The sequence below is a fragment of the Dermochelys coriacea genome, chromosome 18 (assembly GCF_009764565.3).
Source record: "Dermochelys coriacea isolate rDerCor1 chromosome 18, rDerCor1.pri.v4, whole genome shotgun sequence".
NCBI lineage: Eukaryota > Metazoa > Chordata > Testudines > Dermochelyidae > Dermochelys > Dermochelys coriacea.
In genome coordinates, this window is record NC_050085.1 from 17,145,353 (window position 1) to 17,162,567 (window position 17,215).

Here is a 17,215-nt window from a genome sequence, read left to right on the forward strand (position 1 = left end):
CAAGCTTTAATCTGGAAAGCAACAATATGTTGTTGTACCTCAGGGAATTAACCTTCACCTTTTAAGAAAAAAAGGTTCTTATCCCTGACTGAGGTCTTGTTGAGCTCCTCTGGCAGTCTGTTACATTTCACATTGAACTCATTTAAAAACAAACTTACTTAAGAGCAACAAGCTACCTATTGAGTTCATTTTAAAAGTACATTAACAGCCCCATGGATGTTTATTCTTTAGTTACCATCTCAGCGTAACCGTCAACAGCAATATCTGAGCAATAAGAGCTTTTGTTAAAGCTAAGTTTGCTAGTGAATTCAGTGCATGTGCAAGTGAGGGACAAGTAGGGTTGGCTGAACCATGCAAGTTTCCCCACATACAGTTACGCCAGTGCATTGGAGTCATGATCTGCAGCATACCCAGTTATACCAATCCTGCACACCTCTCACCAGCTCAGCCAACATCCCCCAAGCCTGACCTGCAACACTTTCCATCATGTCCCAAATATTCCAGATTGAATCATTACAGACTAGAGTGAGACAAACAAAATCACTTTCATCAATAACTAAGGCAAGAGTTGAATCCAGCTCTCAAGCTGAAAATCCAGCCTTACTCCACCAGCAACCAGAATATAAAATCATTGATACGGCAAGAATGGGATCATTTGTTCCCAACAAATGAATCCCAGCTATTTTATACAGAATCTAACGGGGCTACAGCTATCAACAAGCTTCACCTTGGGCAGCATGGATTTAGGGTTGTAGCGCCTTTCACCTTCAGATCACAAGTTCAAATCTGCACCGTGTCAGCTGTTCCTGAGTGAAGCTGGCTGAAGACTTCACTCAAACTGTCAACCCAGCCCCTGTCATCAGAGCTCAAAGTTTCCCTTAATAGGATTCGAAGAGGCTAATGATTCACAACCATGAAAATTGTAAGTGCACATAATAGAAGGAAGATAGATGCTCATACCAAAAAAAAAAAACAAAAAAAAAAACAAAAAAAAAAAACTGACCCATGGCTCTTTTCTCAGAACTGTTTCTAACCACAGATATCTAGAGCAATTGCTTAACATGCTGACTTCGCCAGCCCATCTTTCAAAGTTCTTGGCAGTATTTACTTCCATTTCCCTAGTTTTAGACTCTAATTTTAATTCAGAAAAAGAACCCACAGGAACTTGGCCCAACAGTCCTTGCTCAGGGAGATCTATTGAGGTCAGTGTGAGCTCTGCTCGAGCAAGGACCACTGCTTGAGGGCCAAGATTGTCCATTTTATTTTTACTACTGTCTTCTCTCCTTACTGATTACCAGCAGCCCTTTGAGATGTTTGAATTTGCAATGGAATATTATACCTGCTGGCAGCAGACACTGATTTGGCTTTAGGGGAAAAAAAAAATATATCAAAACATTGGATTTAGAATACACCCCACAGAGAAGCACATGAATTGGAAAACAAATACGGAAGAAAAGACAACATTTTAGGCCTTTGGAAGTGCTCTAATATACCAATAAGGCATGAATTGTTATTGTGGATATAAATGCTGGTAAAAGCATTTTAACAGCGGTGTTTATTGTGAGATAATCCAATTCAAGAATGCTATTGCAATTGCACTATACATTCCCTCCTTCCCCTTTTTTAGTATATGTTGATCTTTGAAAAAGTGTTACACAACAACAGCAGGACAACATCAGAAAGATAGTTCTTACTGTTGTCTTCTTCGGGCCAAATCTCCTAATTTGCACCCTTTAAATCTCATTAACATTGGGGCTGCACAAAAGCAGAATTTGGCCCTATTTCTTTTAAATGAACTGGATGACATGGTGGGGAGGGGAAAGAGGTCAGGCCCCGATTAGTGAACCAAATTCTCCCCTCAGATATATACATGCAGTTCCCACTGGTTTAAATGGGAGCGGTCCAGGTAGCCAAATGGCCCCGATTTTATTGCTACTTTAAATACAAACTGGAAAGGTTTCTTAAGATTACAGGCATTCCTGTAAAGCAGCTTTTTATGAATATAAGTGGTCCCCTTTTGTGCTTCTTCCTCCTCAACCTGCAGGAAAAATTACAGGACGTATTTGTTTTTGACTGGGGTAAATCTAAGGGTTTGTTTTTTTTTTTTTTAAGCACTTAAAACCCTGTCATTTAAAACTGGAAATGTTATTTGGAACACTCACTTTGACAGGAGAGAGAAAGAGAGAGCTTGTGATCCATATGTAAACAACTGTGGGAGTCATCCTGTCAGGTGATGTCAGGAGTCATCCAGGAAGGTGAGTTCAGCCAAATGAGTCCCCTGATGGGGCAAAGCCATCCCTCCACAAAAGAGGCAAGAATCATGGTCATGTGAAAGTCTGGGTGTGGTTTTGGGCAGTGCTTTGGTTACAAATAGCAATGTTTCTCAACTGGTGAGACATGTCTCTGCAGTGAGGAAGTGAAAAACCCTCCTGGCACATACTCTCAGGCATGTCGGCTCTAATGTGGATACACCATTCAAAACCAGCCATATTAACCAGTTTCAGCAAACACTGAATTTCCTTCACTGCTTGTCAATCACCTTCATGTGGCCTGAGAATATGCACCAGCTGTTGCTTTGTTGGACAGGTTACAGGCTAGGCTAGTCAAGAAATCCTGTAAAGATGCCTCGGGTTCCAAGCTAACTAAAGATTCCTTAAGTATTTATCACTGGGTACAGGTCAGGATGAGCTGTATGGCATCAGAGCAGAATGTTCATTCATAAACTTCTTTGGGGTCAAATTTTGCATGGAAGGATTGTGTTTAGTATTCTTCCCAGTGTCTCAGAGGTTGTCCTTAATTTCACTAGTTCTTTATCCCCTTCTCTTTTTCTTCTCTTGGACCCTTAAGAAATTCAGTGTAGCTCTGTGAACACAATGCTTTTGTTTTAGCCTATACAGCAAATGCCAGAAGCTTATTTTGTACCTCTCTCTAAAGATTGGAAGTCTTTTCTCACCAGTGCACCTGCATCAGTTTCCACCTCCATATACCAATAACACTATAGAAGCTAGTGTTCAGTATGTACCCTAAAACACACTGTACTTTTGAGAAATTACTGCATATCTATTTCTGTGATCTAGACAGGTGAAATGCTGATGCATAAAGCCAACTTTTAAAAGAAGTTTATTGAAAGGTTTGAAAAATATTTGATGTTTCAGAAATATGTAACAAGTTTCCAAAGCGTTAACATGAAACATTAGGATTTTTAAAACATATGTATACACTGGATTATACTGTGTTACATCAGTTATACTGTGTTACATCAGAGGTCTTTTGCTGGTACAGCTTAAACCATTTCCACAGAGTAAGCTATACTGGCAAAAGGAGGGTTTTTTTGCCAGTATAACTGCATCTACACTAGGGCTTTTGCCAGAACAGCTGTATCAGTAAGGGGTGATGGAAGAATCATGCCTCTAACTGACATAGCTATGTTACCAAAAACATTTCAGTATAGACCAGGTGTTAGTAACCTGCTTGTGTATGGCCAATTAGGAGAGATGGGTCTTGTGGTGGGGGAGGTAGGGCATTCTTAGAATTAGATAAATTCTTAAAGTATTAAAACACAAACTCACTGTTTGGGGTTTTTTGTTTACGCAAAGCTGGTAAGAAAACAGGATTAAGTAGTTTGTCCAAAGTGAAAACTGAAGCATAAATCCACCAGGTTACTTTCTTCCCTGTAGTCATGGTTGTAGCTCTCTATTCAGCTGTGTAGCAATCCACAGATTTTTGTCATCAAGGTGGCTTTCATAGGCAAAACTATGAAGAAACTTCACTCAGAGCCAAATAATGAAACTGCCTGTGTATGTTAGATTAATTTTAATAAGAAACATAAGTCAAATTTAGAGGGAGTAGTTACATAGGGTTTTAGAGATTACATTTTATGAAATGTACACTGAAAATTGAAGTTCCACAATTTGCTACATTTAATGAATGATATTTACTATTATAAAAAAGCACAAATAAAAAAGGTGCTAAAATGCTAGGTTTTAGCTTTTTTAAAACAAACAACTGCTGTTTTATATAAGCCTCATTTTTACTTTTTTGCCTTACCATCTTCTCAAATGGTATTTTTTTTTCCACTTCCTATCCAGCAAAGCCTTCTGTCCATTCTCATTCATTTTAGTACATTTATACACTAAATGTTAAAATTAAAGGCTCTACTCTGTTCCTTTTCCCAATTATTGCATTTTTAAATAGGGAAATGTATCTTTTTCCAAAACAAAATAAGTTTCTGTAGCTCAGAAAGTAAACAGCTATTCGAAAATTGAATACTGTGTCGGCTAAAAAACCCGTGAGCAACTTTAAACAGTGATATAACCATTATACTGTAAATTCAAGTGAAAAACAAAGATCTAAAGGTTTCAGAGTGGTAGTCCTGTTAGTCTGTATCAGCAAAAAAACCAAGGAGTACTTGTGGCACCTTGGAGATTAACATTTATTTGGGCATAAGCTTTCGTGAGCTAAAACCCACTTCATCGGATACATGCAGTGGAAAATACATCTTTCTACTGTATTTTCCACTGCATGCATCTGATGAAGTGGGTTTTAGCCCATGAAAGCTTATGTCCAAAAGATCTAAAACTGTCTGAACATACTCAAGGGTGTCGCAGATTTTGCTGGTCCAGACGGAATTCAACCAATATGCTAGATAACAAAACATTTACAAACTTAACATGAATTTATATTAACACAATTTTAGCATGATTTACACTGTTACCAGAGTTTAAATCTGCTACTTTATGCAGAGTGCTCTCACCTTGATTTGACAAAATTAAACAGACCAGGGCAACATGCAAAAAAAAAGAAACATTAGCCCATGAATCAGAGTACTGCAGGGTAGGTAGAGCATGGGAATTAATACATCCCCCATTGTTACCCCTGACTGCACAAACACTAATAAGAGCAAGACAACCATGAAAGTTCAATAGAGCTTCTTTGCAATCCCCTACTTAATCAGTAAGAAACAGATTCCTCTGCAATAATATGCTGAAGACTTCAAGATTAGCAGAGAACGTCCATCCTTTTTAATAGTCTATGCAGAGATACATGAAGATGCTAGGATTTGAACAATATGGTTATGAGAGACTGCACCATAGAGAACATAAATGTAAACATTTTAACTGAGTTTGATTTTTAGTAAAAGTGATTTCAGTACAAACCCTTTTTTCAAACTACTTATTTTCATAAAAGCATGTACAATAAAATATGTACATAAACAGGTTAGAAACATTTGAAAGACTTAAAAAAGTACATACAAGACTTAAAATATCTTGAAGTGTGCTGAAGGCACCATCGCTACTATGCTGGGAATGTGTCCTGTTTCTGATCAGCCTATCAATGCAATATCCCTTTTCTCCTTACTCAAGAGCTCAATCCTGCAAGGAGCACTTATCTTCAATGGGCGTGAAGACCCCTATTCAGATCCTAATTTAGAATGTGAGACTAGTTAACGTAATTAGTGGTTCAAAGAAAAACAATACAGCCATCCTAGAAGAGACTCTGCTGGTTGGGTCAACAACACTTGATGAAAATCTGTAGTTTACAACCTCAAATGCTGCTGCTTACTCCAGAGGGTTAAAAAGAGAAAAGAAAAAACCCAAACTATTTCTAAGGGTCACAAACATGCTGAAAAAGCAGGGAACTGCTCAGGCATAATTAGCTCATCAACAAAAAAGTATGCCACTTCACCAGTTTGTCCACGCAAGCAGTTGTTGCCTATGGGGACCCTAAATGATGTCCGTTCAAATGGGCAGAAAGAAAAAGGGTTCTCAATACTTACAAAACTATCTGTATTTTTGATAGTAAGTTGTATCTGTAGTGTATCTGTATAGTGGTTCTTTCCCATAATTCTTGCTATATTTTTATGGAAAGGCAAAATAATTTAATTAGTTCACCTTATGGGAAGACATTTTGACTACCATGCATTCATTTACGTTAAAGAGCATTTTAAAAAGAAAAATTCCTTTGAGTTTTAGATGAGAAGTCTTAACCACAGAATTACAAATCTACCAAATTAACTGGAATATTTTAATGCCATTTTTCTATTATGTATCTAGGTACAACCTAGAATGCTAGTCTGCAAATTACTTGTTACAATCGTGTTTGAGGTGATTTGTAGATCGGTGTGTTGATATTGATTAAAAATACCAACCCATTATAAATAAATTAAAAAAAAGGCTAACAAATCAGATTCTAAATTCTTCCACTCCTATTCTCAGCAGAGAGGAAGCAACATGATCATTTCTGGTCATCAGCAGAGCACACTGGTATGAGGTACGTCACTATTTAAAAAATATATGTATTGGTCTATTCCCCCTAGGCTGAACCAACATTTTTATACAAGGGATACTGCCATTTTAAGTTCCCATGAGTCTCTTTAGATGTCGACGTTCAAAATTCTTCTTCAACAGCAAAGTGATTTTGCTTCTTCCGAACATTCCAGTGTAAACACTCAGCCAGGCTTTCAAACCAGTCGCTCACAGGATCTCGGAAACAGATCGAAGGGAGGGGATAGCAAGAGGTAGTGATGCTAATACTGCAATACAGGAATACCCTCTGTTAGTAATGAGGGAGGATAAATAGTAGCAAGACTGTACATTTGTGGTTACAGAATCCAACTGTCCTGGATTCCCAGATTTATTTTTTTCTCTTTAAATACACCCTTGGGACACTGGCTACATCACTAAAAATTCAATCCTTTGGAGAATGGTCAGTTTCCAAAAAGCCTGGGGGTGGCAAAGATGGGGCACAGTGCCTAAACAATACAGCAAGCAGAAACAACAAGGAGTCCAATGGCACCTTAAAGACTAACAAATTTATTGTTGACAGGGCCAATTTGATCACTGTGGGTCTGCGGCTTTGCCTCTCCTGGAATTGACACCTCCTCATCTATTATTGGGAGTGTATTACATCCACCCTGATTGAATTGGCCCTGTCAACACTGGTTCTCCACTTGTGAGGTAACTCCCTTCTCTTCATGTGTCAGTATATTTATGTCTGCATCTGTAATTTTCACTCCATGCATCTGAAGAAGTGGGGTTTTTACCCACGAAAGCTTATGCTCAAATAAATCTGTTAGTCTTTAAGGTGCCATCGGACTCCTTGTTGTTTTTGTGGATACAAACTAACACAGCTATCCCCTGATACTTGTCACAGTGAGCAGAGTGCTTTACAAATGTTGAAATCAAAGCTCTTGGGAGCAGAGGGTTCTAGGCCAATCTGCCTTGCTCACAACCCTCTCTCATCTTACCTCTTCTTTGCTGGGGTTTAACAACCTCACCTTTGGACCAACTCAAAATTTAACACCTTAAAATACTAAACTGTCACCATGATCCTCAAATTTCAAAAATAAGGGCAGCAAATACTGAAGAATCTAACTTTTCTACTAAAGGACCAATCACCAAATCTAAGATTGGGATCTCTGACTCTTGCTGTCAACCTAATCTTTCTGTCCCCTCCATTCTTCAAGTGGTCAGGGCAATACAGAAGACTCCAAGTGCAAGATCCTGGCAATTTTCCAATTTCCTGCCTGCCCACAAATATGAAACAAAGGCAGTGCGTCACACAGCATGACCTGTCTAAGAAGGAAACCACCAAGCTAAGCAGAAGATAATTTGGGGTTTCTTCTTAGCATATCCTCTCTGGGCTCTCACACTTCACTGTATCTATAAAGAGGTTAAGTTCTTTCAGCTACAGCACTGTCTCTCATGAATTGCAGAATCCTGTCACTAAATGTAGCAAGGGCCCATCAATGCATCTGCTGTTGTATAAGTTTATTTGAGCACAACAAAGGGATACATCTGCTCTTTATGATGTTTTATCAACCTCGCCAATGGCACAGGGCACAAATATGGTCTTATCCTGAGAGGTACAGAGTACATGAAATTCACATTCCCTTCACTGTACTCAACAGGTTTCATGATCAGGACTATAACTTGAAGTCCACAGAATCCTTTAAGGACATGCATTAAGTAATGTTTGTATGATTTTTCCTGACACTTCATTTGCTTTTAAAATGCAATTGAAAAAAAAAGTATTTTCAAGTGAGAAAATGCCTGAAACAATATAGCATTTTTAATTCAGCTTGAAATTTAAGGGTCATGATGGTCTATCATAAGAGCTCCAATCATTTCCCTATTAACCCTAACCCAAGTTTGAAAGTGTGGCAGGTACTTGTGTCAGTATTACAAAGGAAGATAACAGTCAAAGAAAAATCTTTACCTGTCTCCATGGCAGACTTCCTGTCTCTTCCTCCCATCAAATGAAACCCATGCTGTGTTCCTGGCATCAGGGGACAGCATGATCTGAGGAAGAGTAAAGCAGAAGACTTAAGATGGAAATAATAACAAGAGCTTTTGTAGCTAAAAGGGCAAAGAGGAAGCACTCCCCTGAATATTACACTTTGTTATTACTCTTCAGTGATCTAACTGTTGTACTGAAATTTAGCTTCCTCTCCTGCCATTTTTTACTGAAAGGTTTGGCATATTATGGATAAAAGTTTATTTTATATACAATTTACTTCATATGCAGCATATACATCCCATTGTTATATGTACATTGGAGCCTTTTCCTAATGAAGGCAATAAGCTGATTTACCAAAGGCATTCCAGTTACGAAAGACCTAAGCTTGATATAGAAGTCAATACATGTCCCAATTCAATGAGATGAGATGAGATTATGAAATTCTCTGCAGAAAGACAGAGTCTAATCTGCATTCTAGAATGATACATTTGAACTTTGATGCAGGGTGAATCTAAGGCTTGCAGATTTAAAACAGTTTTTCTTTTAAATAAAAGAGATGACATAAAGTGATCAACTACCACCATAATAGCATCATCATCTACTGTGTAGATAATTGTGGGTTTATAGAGATGCCATTAATAAATAACAAATCCATGAAGCTAAAATTTATCATTTCTTTAAACCACCGTGCGCTCTCCTGGCCACATTTTCTGCCCCACACTCCTCTAAGAAATAGCCCAAGACTTCTATATTATAGATTACTACATAACTGAAACAGTTATATAAATTAATAAACACAAAACACCTGACATTCATTTTTTGAACTCAAAAATGTATTTGTGAAAACAAAATCCACTCTGTACTAAGACCTTGCCCGCCAAATTTTTCTGCAGAACTATATTATTTAAATCACAGTAGTAAAAGACAAAGAGAGTTTATAACAGATGTGCTGATACCACTTTCACTACACAACCGTGAAAGCTGAGATACTACTTTTGATACCAGTTTCTAATCCTTCACTGCCTTTCACCTTGTGTAGTCATCTACATCTATGCAAAATGGATATAAAACACTAATTAGAATGGTAGTGTATTTACACCCCTCTGCACAGGTACAGATGACTATATAATGTGCAAGTCAGTGGAGACCCATGGTCTAGAAGTTTATTCTTCTAAACAAGTATATGTTGCTTCAAGAGTACTTGACAAAGTTCTACAGTATTCAGTAATGTTTTGCCATGGTGGATAGTAACGAACACATTCTACCCCCTTGGTTTTTTTCCAGTTTTAACAGTTATCGCCACAAGTTTCTATTTTTAAAAAATGAAAGAACACAATTTAACCTTGAGCTCAACTCCTGCAGGAACAACAATGGGTCTGAAGGACAGTGAGTGAGGGCAGATTGGGGTGATCATTATTGCAGGAACATTTGGATGAATCATAGATGCTCCTGCTGCAGCCGCATAAGCCGTGCTACCAGTTGGTGTGGAGACAATCACTCCTGTGAAGGGAACAAAAGTTTTACACATGCGGCTGCTTGGCTTGATGCTGTTATTTAAGAGGAGACCAAGAAACAGGACTGTTGCACTTCCTTCATTTGAAAATACTTTAAAAAAAAAAAAAAAATCTCTTTCCGACTTCAGTCATTAGCTGAATTTCTCCTCCACTCAACACAGGTGTAGCAGAGACTGGAAATTTTCAGCTAAACGCTTTAAAAGATTGCTTATAAAAAGTTAAATTGGCGAAATAGAAACGTTCTAAACCACAAACTCACATTTCATATGACAGGTGTGGTAAACACCACATGACCAGGAGCCAGAAACATCTTCCCAAACCGAGCACTGGCACAAACTACACCTCTGAAGCCTTGGGCGAGTCACTGTGCCTCAACTTGCACCTTTGTACAATGCAGATATAGTCACTTTCCTTAGAGGGGTAGGAGGGTTCCATTTTCTTAAGAGCTTTGCAGGTGAAGTGCTAATATTAAATAAGTAGTGACTTCATTAAATATCTTAAGATTGCCGCAACCTCAGACATCCAACTCCAGGATTTTCCCCAACCTTGCCGCCCCCCCCCACTTTGCCTTTTGTCCCTAATTCCCCTACACAAACAAACCAGGCCTCCACATAATAAGATACAATCTGTGAGCCGCTTGTCTGCCTTCAGTGCTGCTCTATGGGCTGCGGCAATTGTTTAAATGAAACTTACCACTCCTCTGCACACCTAGTTTTCAACAACCCAGGAGCAGAAGCCGAGGTCTTGATTTCTACCTCATAAAACAATGCACCCTTTTTAAAAAAAGTAGGAGCTACTTAAGAGCTGATTAGCCTGTCCCTGTCTTAACAGTATGAGGTATATGCTTTTTGATTATGAAATGGACTTACCGTCACCTTGCACTGTGGTTATGAGGTGTCCATTTAGAAAAACATCCACATTGGAAAGGTAGGAGGAAGGACCTCGATCCACTACAACTTCATTTAGGACCTGACAATGTACAGTACAACTAGTTAGTTATTTCCCTGGAAGCATAATATTTGACAAGTGACTAGTTAAGTAAGTCTCCCAGATCTTTGAAAGGTTAACCTCTGCTCACCCACCCCATTACAATGTTAGTTTAACTTAGTCCTGGAGTTACATACTTTTGTTTTAGTGATCACCAGTTGTAATGATTATTTGGTGCAATGGATCAAAAATTAGCTAACGGGCAAAGAGGAAGCACTCCCCTGAATATTACACTTTGTTATTACTCTTCAGTGATCTAACTGTTGTACTGAAATTTAGCTTCCTCTCCTGCCATTTTTTACTGAAAGGTTTGGCATATTATGGATAAAAGTTTAATATTTTATGTACAATTTACTTCATATGCAGCATATACGTCCCCTTGTTATATGTACACTGGAGCCTTTTCCTAATGATGGCAATAAGCTGATTTACCAAAGACATTCCAGTTACAAAAGACCTGAGCTTGATATAGAAGTCAATACATGACCCAATTCAATGAGATGAGATTATGAAATTCTCTGCAGAAAGACAGAGTCTAATCTGCATTCTAGAATGATACATTTGAACTTTGATGCAGGGTGAATCTAAGGCTTGCAAATTTAAAACGGTTTTCCTTTTAAATAAGAGATGCCATAAAGTGATCAACTACCACCATAATAGCATCATCATCTACTGTGTAGATAATTGTGGGTTTATAGACATGCCATTAATAAGTAACAAATCCATGAAGCAAAAATTTATCATTTCTTTAAACTCCACCCTGCACTCTCCTGGCCACATTTTCTGTCCCAAACCCCTCTAAGAAATAGCCCAAGACTTCCATATTATAGATTACTACATAACTGAAACAGTTATATAAATTAACAAACACAAAACACCTGACATTCATTTTTTGAACTCAAAAATGTATTTGTGAAAACAAAATCCACTCTGTACTAAGCCAAAAGCCAGTTTCCATTGGCATTGATGGATTTCCCTTTTGCTTATACGAATCAGTAGGAGATTCAGTGGTAAAGATTACTATAAGTAATTTTTTTTGTTTTCAAAAGGTAAGGAAACCTCTGGTGCAGACACAGAATATTACAGAAATTAAACACAATTAGGTTGCTTCTGCACACTCCACCCACCCTTCCTTCATTATCCTTAATAACCATTCTGGAAATTATGTGGAAGCAGGTATCATAGATGTCATAATACTATATATATATATATAAAAAAAAAATAAAATTGGGTGTAGATACAGTACGCAAAAGAGAACTGGTGATTCTCTGAAGTGAAGAGTGAATTATTTCTTAGTTCTTTTGCTTATTTCCCATTTTATGCTATTCAGACTCTGACCTGATATTGCATGATTTGCTTGCCCATTTCAATCTCTAGACTTGTAGAGATCACTCCATTTTTTTCAATACCATTTTGTATCAATGTCTTCTTCTCTCTGTGTTCCTTTACTACTTTCACTTTCAGTCTGCTCCGGAGAACAAGCGCTGCATTGCCTATAAGAAAAAAATATAATCGCACACACTAGAATGGCACCTACTACATCATCAGGAATTGCACCATTTACACAGCAAGCTGGTAGCATTCACTGTGAAACGTTTTTCCCCATTTTCAGTTGTTAATAAATGTTCTCAAGTTTCTTTTGCAGGAGAATTTTCCATCCTTTGTCTTAATTCAAAACAGAATTTTTTTTTTTTTTTTTTTAAAGGAATGGATTACCTAGGGAGGTGGTGGGATCTCCTTCCTTAGAGGTTTTTAAGGTCAGGCTTGACAAAGCCCTGGCTGGAATGATTTAGTTGGGGATTGGTCCTGCTTTGAGCAGGGGGTTGGACTAGATGACCTCCTGAGGTCCCTTCCAACCCTGAGATTCTATGATTCTATGAGCAAAACTTGAGTCAAATTTGAGTAACAAGCATAACAACCCACTTTCCCCCATATGTTCTAATGAGAAATCTGAGAATTTACATGTACATAACCTAAAGCAGCTGAATCTAGAAACTTTGCATTTGGCTTGTTTGATAATCCTCAGAGAGACATAAGTAAGACAAGAATGAAGTCAGTCAGTTCATTTTTAAAAAGGTATGAACTCTGAAAGACAACATGAAAATTCTGTTAATATTTTTGGATGTCTTAATTTTGGGATGCAAGCTGAGCAGCTTTATTTCTCAGCGACCAGTGCCAGCAGCTTTTTTTCTTTTCTTTTATTTCAAACACAACTTAAATACCAAGAACTACTGTAAATGCAACTTTCAGGTTGAGAAATCAAGCACTCAAGTGTCAAACTTCAAAAGTTAAGATTTCTCCTTCAGTGCTAAGGCACACAGCACATGATTTTCTATTCCAATTTTCCATATTCAATGTAAACTTGAATGGTTTACTATTTAACAACATATCAATAGGCTTATATTAGATTCACAAAAAACGTTCAAGAAGAAACTTTAATTTTTGGAGTTTTCTGACTTTTGGATGCTTGATTTCTTACCATTTTAAGATGGCATTGTTTACAAAAACTGAGAAGTTACAGGTGGTTGGGTCATCTAGTGTATGTCCATGCCATTAGATCTAGGTTTTTGCATTTTATATTCCTAGATTGTGCAAAACATTAGTTCTATATTCTTTCCTTACACACCACAACCAAGCAAGAAGTGATTTCTGGACCATTCCAACTTTTCAAATCAGCGAGGAAAACGATATTGAAAGTTAATATCTATTTATTTATGTATGATAGTTCAGCCGAGTCCTACTTTAAAGAAAAACTCTAACAGGACAAATAAAGGATAACTCTCTAAAAAGCAGCAAAGACATTAGAAGGCTTACCTTCTATAACTTGAGTAACTTGGGACTGAAAGTTCTCAAAGTTAAAGGGGGTGAGAAATCCAAGAGATCCCAGATGAAAAGCCATAACTGGAGGTACGCTGCCCTGTCCATAGAAAGAAGAATTGGGAAGCTGTTAAATGTTGTACAAATCAAACATTTATGTTATTTCCATGCTTTTTAATGTATAAGAGGTACCATATTACAGCCCAATCTGTCTGCAAATATCTTAATTATGGGTTTTACTTCAGTTGTGCATAATAGTAAAAAACAAAGGTATAATTCACCTAAACAGCTGTCATGATTTTGAATGAGAGGGGAGACTTGGCAGGAGCAGAATAAAATAAACACAACATGACAGAAAACTTCAAGATTGTCTCTAACATAGAGGACTTGATTAGGGAAAGGACCTCTAATTACTCTTCCCTATAGGACTCACCTGAAAAAGTGAAGAAGCATAAAGCAAGGTACCATCTCCTCCTAGGCATATGATAAAGTCTATTTGATTGGAGATATCATCATAATCTAGAGGATAACATTGAAAATAAAGGTTTAATTTACATAATGTATCACAGGTTTCAATTTATGGAATAAATTTGGTGCAGCACACCGATGCTAATTTACAAGTGTAAATGATTGACACTATCAAAACGGCTACATGGGTTTATCAAGAATAGGTTTCCATCAGACAATTCTGATTCATTTGAATGGATCACTAAGGAAACTGAATAAAAAGGCAGTAAACCTAGATTTTAAGAAATCATTACTATACCTTCTCTGAAAGTGCAAAATTTCTTCTTCACTGGTCCAAAATTGTCATCATTAACTATGGCTGGGTCTTCTAGCACTTTTTTTTCTACATAAACTATCATGTTGTTCTCCTAAAAGAAGCATAATTATTTACTAAAAAAAAAAATCTGTTAAATGAAATGACAAGCACCTGAGCAATATTCTATTAGTTTAAAATGATTTAAATTATATATGACGATGTAAAATATTACAAGACTGATTGTTACAATCCTGCAGCATTTAAGCCTAACACTTATTGTCATATGAAGGCCACATAACGACTGAATTATTGGAAACTAAACTTTGGAATTTTCCTTACATGCCTGTGATATGGTAACACTGCTACGTTTTCTAATATTTTTCTCAAGGCATAATGAAATGAGTATTTTACCCTATTCATCTATGTTAAAGAAGCAAATTCCTTTAGGCTAAATTAAACTGAACTCTTATAGCAAGAGAGTAATTTGTTTTAAAGTTTAACAATTTATTAAACCTGTTGTTCTCTATATGTATTGACTTATTCATACAATTCTATGTACTCCTTCTGTCAGAAAGCTAATACATACAAATTAAATACGAGATGGTTATACTGTAACTATGCAAAAGTCTAAACACTCACACTTTGAATTACCTCAGTAAGATATACACAGAGCTCTTTAAAAGGCTGTAGTAGACTGGCATCATGAATCTTTTTGATAACAAGGACACTCTTTGGAGGTTTGTTCCATGTCAACCGCTGACTTGCTGGGTCCTGAATATGCCTGTGGAGGGAAATCAACAGTATAACTATTATATGTAGGAAAATGGATTGTAATTTCATGACCATCAAGTTAACAGTCCCCTTTAACTAAAGTATACTGGACTAAAAGAGAGGTGAATAAATCATGAAAAACCTTAATATTATAGCTAAATTTAACCTAGTAAAGAGACCAGACTGGCTACAATGCAATGCCACACCAGCTTTCAGCAAATATGTGATTGCACTTTTCATTGAGAACATTCTGTTCAGTCTTTATTAAGAAAATGTTCTAGTTTTAATCATGAGAGGTCCGGAAGGATGCAACTAAACAATTATACAGTGATTTATAACGAAAGCAGTTTTCTTGGAGCCAAACAGCACTGCTTTATACTGTATAGGGTTCTGACTAGATGGACCATTTTTCTGCCCCAATATAGCAATTCTTATTTCCCCACTAAGTTGACAGACTAAAGTAATATTAAGGTGCCTATTCCTGCAGGTACAAACATGCTAGAGAAGTTTGAGAACATGGGTCCTTTGTTTCTGGTGGGAGCATAATGATTGCTACTAAAGCCCTTTCTTGAACTACCAGAACACTCCACTAAGGGTGTGTCTACACAGCAACTAGGTTCCCAGTGCCAGCCGACCTAGGCTAGGGTCGCAGGGCTGTTTCATAGCCGTGTAGACTTCTGGGCTTGGCTTGCAGCCCAAGCTCTGGAACCTCCTGCTTTGCAGGTCCCAGAGCCAGGACTGCAGCCTGAGCCCAGAAGTCTACACAGCCATGAGACAGCCCTGCAGCCTGAGCCCCGTGAGTCCAAGGTGGTTGGCATGGGCCACCCAAAGGTGTGTAGTTGCTGTGTAGACATACCCTAACAGACTTCCAGCAACTGTGCTCCTGTCTCTTGCATTAGGGGCCATTCCACTTGGACTATCAGAGTGGTGAAGCATTAAATTGAAAATGTGAGGAAGCAGTAACATGAAAGACTACCTATGCTTTTCATCCAACACTATAATATTCAGCATGGGTCTATGTCAATCTAAACAGTAAACACAGTCTTCTCTCAAAGAATTATTTTAAAGGTATGTTTTCCTTAGTATTTTGATACAGCCACTCAAAATTTACCTACCAAGCTTCAGCCAAAACCATTTATGGCTAAATTTTAAATGCTACAGATTATCAGTCCTACAGTTTTTCTTCAGACTTGAACATAGCCATCAAATTAATCCAAAATGGCAGTAGAATAAAAAGAGGGAAAGCATTTTAATCAATGAGACTCTCAATCTGAAATCATTAAAACCAAAACAAGTCAAGAATTGTAAAGGGAAGTTTTAAATATTTCAGCTCTAGTCTGGGAAGTTCCCTACGTAAACATTTTATATTTCCTCTTGGGAGATATTACAATAATGCTATTCAGAAGGCATAACTAATTAGCTTAGCTAAACAGCTGTTCACTTGATTCTATTCCTACACAAAAACTTCACTAAGGTTCTTGCTGGATGAGAGTGCATATTTTCCTTTAAAAAAAAAAAAAAAGTTTTACTGTCCAATTCACTTTTCAGTGTGTCAAACTTGCTTCTAATTTTACAAAAAGAACCTTAGCCTCAGATCTAATCTAACAATTAAACCAATATAACTTTCTGTGGATTTTTTGGGAAGGAAAAATCTGTAATGGAACCTCAGTTGCAATCCTAAATATGAAGCAACAACTGTGGCTCCATAATACATTTAGCTGATTTAGGGAACACATCTACATTCTGCTCTATTTCTTTAGCATGCATGTCTAAAGCTGAGTAATCATTTTACACTTGTCCTTAGCAGTTTATAAGCATCTCATCTTTTTCCATATGCTGTAGATATAATCTAGGCAGAAAAGTGGATTAATGCAAATGCTGAACAAGCCAAATTTGCAAACAGATTTGGAATAGCCATCTTTTGATAGAGGGTTAAAACAAACACAGTTGTTTTATACCCCCTAGCATCTCCAACATACATAGGGTCAAAGTTTCATGAAGCTATCCTGAATTGCAAGATAAAAGCTGAAAAGATCAGCTCCTATATCCAGAATTGCTTATACGTATATTGTATGTACATAGGTAGCATTAACTACAGACTGTAGTGAAATACCAAAACACCAAG

The 17,215-nt window shown here is 37.3% G+C and overlaps 1 protein-coding gene across 2 annotated transcripts in view; it reads right to left on the reverse strand.

Annotated features, from left to right (window-relative positions):
* Window positions 1-3,796: 3,796 nt before the first annotated feature.
* NADK (NAD kinase) overlaps window positions 3,797-17,215 on the reverse strand; it is a 40,405-nt gene continuing 26,986 nt past the window's right edge. For both annotated transcript variants that reach the window (XM_038377140.2, XM_043499876.1), the window contains 9 exons: window positions 14,971-15,100; window positions 14,323-14,431; window positions 13,990-14,075; window positions 13,554-13,656; window positions 12,078-12,232; window positions 10,622-10,721; window positions 9,581-9,738; window positions 8,218-8,300; window positions 3,797-6,532 (listed from right to left, as the gene is read on the reverse strand). In XM_038377140.2, coding sequence (XP_038233068.1) covers window positions 6,388-6,532; window positions 8,218-8,300; window positions 9,581-9,738; window positions 10,622-10,721; window positions 12,078-12,232; window positions 13,554-13,656; window positions 13,990-14,075; window positions 14,323-14,431; window positions 14,971-15,100 — 1,069 coding nt within the window. In that variant the 3' untranslated portion in view covers window positions 3,797-6,387. The remainder of the gene's footprint in view (window positions 6,533-8,217; window positions 8,301-9,580; window positions 9,739-10,621; window positions 10,722-12,077; window positions 12,233-13,553; window positions 13,657-13,989; window positions 14,076-14,322; window positions 14,432-14,970; window positions 15,101-17,215) is intronic.